Genomic DNA, 7,344 nt, shown 5'->3' with positions numbered 1-7,344 from the left:
ATATATATCGGGGAAAAAATACATTAAAAATAAATATTGTAGTTATTTGATACTTTGTTTATACTATGACAGTCATCACAGAAGACTTACAACTTGTGTAGCCTAGTTCCTTTATCTACCAGACGATGGTGGTAAATGACAACTTACTTAATAAATTGGGTTGAAGTGCATTTTTGTCTCAAGTGAATTATTCCATATTTTAAATCATTCGTTTTTATTCTAAATTTACATGACATAATGGTCAGTTAATCCGTATAAAACTAATTTCACGTAGGAAATATAATTTCCAAAATCCATGCAAGACGTAATTCTTTATAACTTATTGTGCGGAACAGATTCATAATAAAGTTGGACTGAAAGAATGTCTGGCAATTTATTTGGTGTATTGTTAAGTGCTGGAAAAGCCTGTGAACTGCTCTTGGGAAAGATGGAATAGATACTCAGAGCAGAAGGCAATATATGATTACATGTCTATTCAACCATTTTAACCAAATGATGAAACAGGTCTCTTGCTCAAACCAAAAAGCCCACTGCAGCTGCCGAGGGCAATATCCAGACACTAAAAACCTTTTCTCACTCTCTCAATCGCTCTTGCTTCCTCTCCAGGGCATTATGAACACTTTTATCTCAGAGATAAACGGAAGAATGCATCCTCTCCACATCTCTGTAACAAGTCTACAAAGACTGAGGGGAAAAGGTTCTTCACCCTGTAATGCATTTAATATGTCCTTAAAAAAGCTTCAACTGGCGATATCTGATTACTATGAGAATGAAATAGTTAGTTAGCTCTTGGATTCAACTTTGTGATTTTATGATTTAATGCAAAGAAGACCTTGTAAGAAAAATCTTGACAAAAAAAATAAATAAAATACATTAAAAAAAATCACACACACACACAATTTGAGCTCCATATAACCATTTTTAAGTGACACAAAAACACACTTCACTTGTTAAACTAGGAAATATAATTTATTGCATAAAAATTATATTTAGTTACAGTAAGAAGTCTAAACATTTATGTACAGTATTACTTTACAGCATTACATGGAAAAAAAACTCAAGACTTCTTCTGTACCATCTTTGATATAAAATAACATCTGAAAAAAATAAAAAGGTTAAGTTCGGCCACGCTTGAGTATCCATAAACAGCAACTACCATCCAGAGAGAAGCAACGCCCATTCAGCTTTACATGTGACATGTTCAAAAAGGCGTTTTCATGTAACATTGACCAAGAGACGACTGGACACATTTCAGAGCCATTTAAAAGGTTCAGAGTTCAGAATCCATCAGTGATTTTCAATGTTTTTTGCGGCCTTCGTCATGCAGAGAGTTAAAAATAATCCTCCAAACAAACTTGTTGTTGTTCATTATGAGGGTGCAAGTGACTGCCCAAAAGCTTCCTAAACAAATGAGGAGGAACGACACAGAGGTCATAGAACCCTGACCTACAGTCATTTTGTTTGCATTTATTACAGCTGAGAGGCCTAAGAGGTCCAGTTTTCCACAGCTTAGTTACAGCAGTGATCAGAAGAGGGAAAGTAATAAGATTCCCATTCCACGTACTTCATATACGAGACATCAAGACGTCCACAGATTCACTTTTTGTTGTGCACTTGCATAGTACTTATAATGGGAAAGGAGGAACAACAGATATGATGAAGCCTGTTCATTCGTATACACTGACTCATAGGTTGGGGTAAACAAGCTCTCTCTTGCGATTTCTCTCTCTCTCTCTCTCTCTCTCTCTCTCTCTCTATATCTCTCTCTCTCACACACACACACACACCCACACCCACCTCAGTTATTTAATTCACACCTTTACAGGCATGGACAGATACTGTCCACTTTTTGTTTTGTTTGTTGCCATACATTTGAACACTTGTGAAGAAAAAGTCAAGAAAAAAAAAGGACCAACATCCACTTCAACTGATTATATGACTTCTGATAATAAGCGGTACATGGCATTCAGGCTTACTCAAGGGAAACCCATTAAAACCTGAAAGTCAAAACAGACAATAAAGAGCAAGTGGGTCATACTGCAATCAACAGAGCACTTACGCCACCTCTCAAGGCTACTATTTATAATTTAAACAGCACGACTGACTGGCATCAAACCCCCGAAAAGGGCTTTCTGCCATCCGTGCAATTCTCATCCTATTTAACCAGCGCAGCATATTTGAAGCACGCTTTCCCAAGAAGGATCAAAGCACATTTAACCTCAGTGTAACATTTCAATTTCATCCCATCTCAGTTTCAATGACCAAAAAAATCAGCTTCTACTTGTGAAGTACATCACAAAACCTTTAAATGCACATTTATACTGCAATCCTGCCTAAGTTCACTCAGAGATGAATGCAACGACGCAGCAGTTTAAAAACAATGCATAACAGCAGTTACGAACAGAAAAGTGAAAAACAATGATCCACAAATAGGGATAATAACTTAAAAAAGTCCGTTCCCTATAGGAAACTAATATGAGTTTACCAGAAAGCTCTCCTGCGTTACAAATGATTAATTGAATAAAAAAAGACAGATAAAGGAGGCTAATGAAGGTATGATCAGAGAGAAAAAAAAAAGATTAAATTCCAGCAAAAAGTTTGGTCCCGTTAACGAGAACGCACAAATTCATTCCTGTATGCTATTTCAAAAGACACACAGAAAATAACGCTTCAAACTAAAGTGAAATCATTATGAAACTAATTTTAGTGCAGATGATTTTAGCTCCTTGCTGGTTGGCCTTTTTATCCATCTATACTCTTGTTTATTTGTGTGTGAGCATGTTTCCTGAGGAGCTTGGCACACTGCTGTTTTACCGGACACAGAATCTCAGTGTCTTTAAGCATCTAGCGGTCGCTAGGAAACAAAGCCAGCGGCTTGATGTGCAATGGCGTTTGATCATGTACTTTCACGCTTGGTATGTGTTGCAGGGAATCAGTGTGTATCAGTATGATGCAACTATCATTTAATCATGAGCTGATCGGAACCGTGCCAGCAAATGCACCGACTTCCTTTTCAAACAACATCTCTGTTTTGTGATTGCAGCTTCGTCACATTTGCTACATTTTGATATGTATTATTCGGAGATCATCCAGAGCACCTGACCCCAGCTCACAGGCGTCTCGATCCTTGGAATATTCTGTATGAGCACAAAGGAACTGAGGTAAAAGGCAAGTTGTAACGATGTACTGGAACGCAGTTTCCATCCGCTTGCATTAATTCTAGGTAAAAACCTAGCAAATATATCCCCTTTTCACACTTTTTGATTTGCCGATCAGCAATCTCCGTCCGTCGTCATGACAACCAAGACCTCACTCTTGCCCATCTCTTCAAGAGCTGTCGCCAGGGAGACCAGGTCTGCGTCACCCTGGTGACAAGCTTCCCACAGGTCTAGCAGCACACCTGTGGGGCTGGGTTTGGTTGCAAAGTAGTTCAGATACCTGAGGGAGAGATGTGGAAAGAGATGAAATCCTTCTCATCACCTATCTTGTATAAATAAATATGCTGGGTTTTTTTTGGTGCTGTGAAAGATGCAGGCAAAAATACCTGTCGAAGTCCAGCTTGCAAGCCAGCATTCTCCAGTCACAGCCTCGTGCGCTGGGGGCATCCAGACTGGCACAAATTTTCTGCCGTATGGAGACGGGCAGTCGGAAAGCATACGGGCCCACTTGAGACGAAGGCAGACACGAACCGCCTGCTGGCAATGGTGAGTGGGGGGGCAAAGTCTAAAAAGTATATGCACAAACACACAGGAAAACAAGTCAGTGCTCGTTATTATGTAGTTATTAAATTATGCATTTGTGATTCGACAGAATAAATAATATATCTACGTCCTGCTGTTTTCTGTACCTCTTGGATGTCAGTATTAAGCTGGAATATCTGTCCCTCCCCCTCCACCTGTCTGACACAAATCTTGCAGGTGAGCTGGGAAACCAGCAGGCTTCCTCTCTCCAGACTGAAGGTGCAATGCAACGGTCGTTGACTCCCACTCCAAATGTGGTAGAACGGGATTTCCTGGAAAACAAAACGCGCACAATTAAGAGGCAAATTTTAATTTTTTCTATTTTTGAAAAAAGCATCATGAATTACATCTGCGGATGCTCAAATGTGGATGTACACATTTTAATAATACTAATATAAAATGTACATGTAGAATTTTATACAATTATATTTAAAAAAATATCAATAATTAGACATTTGCACAACCATTCTAAAGTTTGAGGTCAGTAAGATTTTAAAAGAAAATTAATGCCTTCATACAGACAAATAAAATTGTATTAAATTAAATGCTGTTGTTTTGAACATTCTATTCACCAAAGAATCGTGAAAAAAGTTTCCGCAAGTTACAGTTTCCACAAAATTATTAAGCAACACAACTATTTTCAAAATTGACAATAATAAGAACTGTTACCTTAGCATCAAATCAGCATATTAGAATGATTTCTGAAGGATCGTGTGACACTGAAGACTGGAGTAACAGCTGCTGAAAATCCAGCTTCGCCATTACAATATTAAATTACATTTTAAAATATATTAAAATAGAAAACAGTCATATTAAATTGAAATTTCACAACAAACTCTTTTTTACTGTATTTTTGATTAAAAAAATGCAGCCTTGGTGAGCATAAGAGACATTCAAAATAATTTAAAACATTTTACCAACCCCAAACTTTTGAACAGCAGTTACATAGTATATCATAAGCTTCTTTGTTTCACTTAACATTACAAAAGGAAAGTCGTTTCACAGACAGAGAAAATTATTACGTTTGTATTTATCCCAAAATGTTTAACCATAAAAATAAATTATACATTTTACTCATATAACCAATAACAACATAAAATCTCTCACCTGATACTTAGCCAGGAGTTTACTCCTCCAATGAGAATGAGGAATGTCATGAATTGATAGCCGCAGGTTGTGGTAACTGTCCTTAAAGAGGAGGGGTTTGGGATCCTCTAATAAAACCCCACCCAAACTTCGCTCAACCTCTAATACTTCCTGCAAAAAGAGGACAAAAATTTAGCTTCTTTCCAAACTAAACAATTTATTGGCAAAGCAATCTCAATAAGAGGGGCAGACAGACTGACCTTAAGGGCATGTGGGGTGTCCTGTATGCAATAGACCCTCAGGCTGTAGTCTAAAGAGAGGCACGGGGCCCGGGGAGCAAAGAGGGCCAACTGCAGCCTCTTACAAGCTGGTCGAGGGGGAGCCGACTGTCCCACCAAACCATATGTCCCCAGCTGCTCCATCAGAATATGACAGCTTTGCTCCTCCACCTGTAGGTAGCATGGTGTTGACAAACTCTCCTCTCCCACAGTTAACACCTCCTAGTGGACGGGAGGAAATGAGTGTGTCAGAATATGCCTTTATATGTCTCATTTATCCAAATCACTATTTATAAAATGCTCTCCATCTTGTTCTCTTCCTTTTTCCCACCCTACATCTTCACTGACTCTGTGTCATTATCTAATGGTCTAGCCTATCTAATTTTTGAGATGTCATTCTCACCTCCCAGGCACCTTGATGGTTCTGCATTTTGAGGGTGAGGGTCCAGTCTGTGGGTTCTAGCTGGGCGCAGTGAGGCAGAGTTAGGACCGCAGGTCTGCTCAGCAGCATGCCAGAGGGTCCGCAGCTCACCACCGGACTTAATACGGTCTGACTTCCATCTGAAGGCAACCTGATACAAAACACAGAGCAAGAGAGGTTAGCAGCCCTAATTCAATGATATTCATGCCGCTAAATACAAATTAAAGAGCACAACATCAAAAACACAACATCCCAAAGTTTGCACTCTCTCATTTAGAGTAATCTGAGATTGAAATTTTTGAGAGGAAATAGTTAGTTTTTTTAACTTAAAGTGCCCCATTATGGATTTTTGAAAATTACCTTTCATGCAGTGTGTAACACAGCTCTAAGGGAATGAAAACATCCTGGCAAGTTTTAAATCTGAAAGTGCACCGTGTATAAAGTTATTGTCTCTCAAAAGAAAGAGTCGACTCTGAATCTTTGAAACGAGTCGTTCCCAAGCCGTTTCATGTTGACGTCAACATGAGACATTAGCATTTTGCCTGCCAACTTGTTGTTTTTTCCCGTTGGTCTGAATGAAAATGCTAATTCATTCTTTGCCACTAGGTGCCGCTTTTGGAGCGTAAAATAGCTGTTTCCCCGGTAACGCTGTACACAAAGCAACACTGTGCTCACAAACACTGCTTTTTCAGGCATTACAGGCATGATGAAATGAAAATGAGACCAATCGGACCAATCACAGCAAATTAGCATCAAGCAAAGGAGGGGATTGGAAAAATGAATTGTTTAACGAATCGTTTGGGAGTCCTTGAGCAAATAGGTAAAAATAAATGCATATTATAAGACAATGAAAGTGTTTTTTGACCTTGCATGCATGTCAACCTGTTGTTGGGGACTCCCAAAACCAAAATATGAACCTTTCATTACCCATAATAGGGGCACTTTAATGTATTTTTGTCGTTTTGCCACTTATAAGGATAGTGGAAAAGAAAGATGGGGGAGTGGGATACAGAAATGTTGCAAGCCAGATTCAAACTTGTGTCGGCCACATGCGCCTCAGAGCTCAGTGTCTAAAAGGACTAGGATGTGTTAACCCAGAGCCATGACTCTGGCAGTAATTATTAGTGTTTTGAGAAAATTTATGGCACCTACAAATAGTGAGAAACACAAAGCTTGCAGTCTGCAAGCTCTGAAGGCACAGTGATATTTATATATTTCATATTTGACAATAAAAATAAACACTGTAAAAAAAGAGAGAGAGAGAGCCTCAGCAAAAAAGTCAGAGCTCAGACAACCATTCAGTGTTTTCAAGACATATTTGTTTGTTTGTGTTTTTCCACTGTGTCATAGTTTTGAAATGTTATTTTCTCCCTAGCGCTGCCATTGGGGTCACAATGTTTGTGCAGTCAATATTGCTCTGCAAGGGCTGTTGAAATGTCTTGAACTGGACTGTTTGCAAGTGCACAAAGTGACAGATAAATGCAAGCGTTATATGTTGGGAAATGACAGTGTTATGGGGGCAGGGCACTGAGAAAGAGTTTCAAGTAGCTGACTTACGTTGTTTTCTCCCATTTGTTGATAATGAGATACATCTCGTAGAACTTGCCCTGAGGAATTGTCCCTGGTGGAACCAACAGGCTCACCCCTAGCAAGGGAAAAGGAGAACCGAGGGAGGATTAAAAAAGAAAACAATACGAATTTCTAATCTAATAGTTTCAGTATATTATTACAATGTTTTTGCACTGTAATGTCAGCTAAAAGGATGCTTGCAGACATTTTTAGAACAGTAAAACCTATTTTTCAAATCCAAACTGCAGGA

At 38.8% G+C, this 7,344-nt stretch overlaps 1 protein-coding gene across 1 annotated transcript in view; it reads right to left on the bottom strand.

Moving 5' to 3' along the window:
• Nucleotides 1–1,936: 1,936 nt before the first annotated feature.
• Nucleotides 1,937–7,344, bottom strand: part of LOC107673953 (netrin receptor UNC5B-b-like) — a 52,467-nt gene continuing 47,059 nt past the window's right edge. Inside the window, exons 11-17 of the mRNA XM_016467801.1 lie at nt 7,083–7,170; nt 5,508–5,676; nt 5,087–5,326; nt 4,848–4,997; nt 3,848–4,012; nt 3,545–3,723; nt 1,937–3,438 (exon numbers count right to left, since the gene is read on the bottom strand). Of these exons, the coding sequence (XP_016323287.1) occupies nt 3,273–3,438; nt 3,545–3,723; nt 3,848–4,012; nt 4,848–4,997; nt 5,087–5,326; nt 5,508–5,676; nt 7,083–7,170 (1,157 nt within the window). The 3' untranslated portion in view covers nt 1,937–3,272. The remainder of the gene's footprint in view (nt 3,439–3,544; nt 3,724–3,847; nt 4,013–4,847; nt 4,998–5,086; nt 5,327–5,507; nt 5,677–7,082; nt 7,171–7,344) is intronic.

Source organism: Sinocyclocheilus anshuiensis, unplaced genomic scaffold (genome assembly GCF_001515605.1).
Source record: "Sinocyclocheilus anshuiensis isolate Anshui unplaced genomic scaffold, SAMN03320099.WGS_v1.1 scaffold292, whole genome shotgun sequence".
Classification (NCBI taxonomy): Eukaryota; Metazoa; Chordata; class Actinopteri; order Cypriniformes; family Cyprinidae; genus Sinocyclocheilus; species Sinocyclocheilus anshuiensis.
Note: the sequence above shows the minus strand (reverse complement) of the source record. Positions and strands in the feature narration are given on the sequence as shown.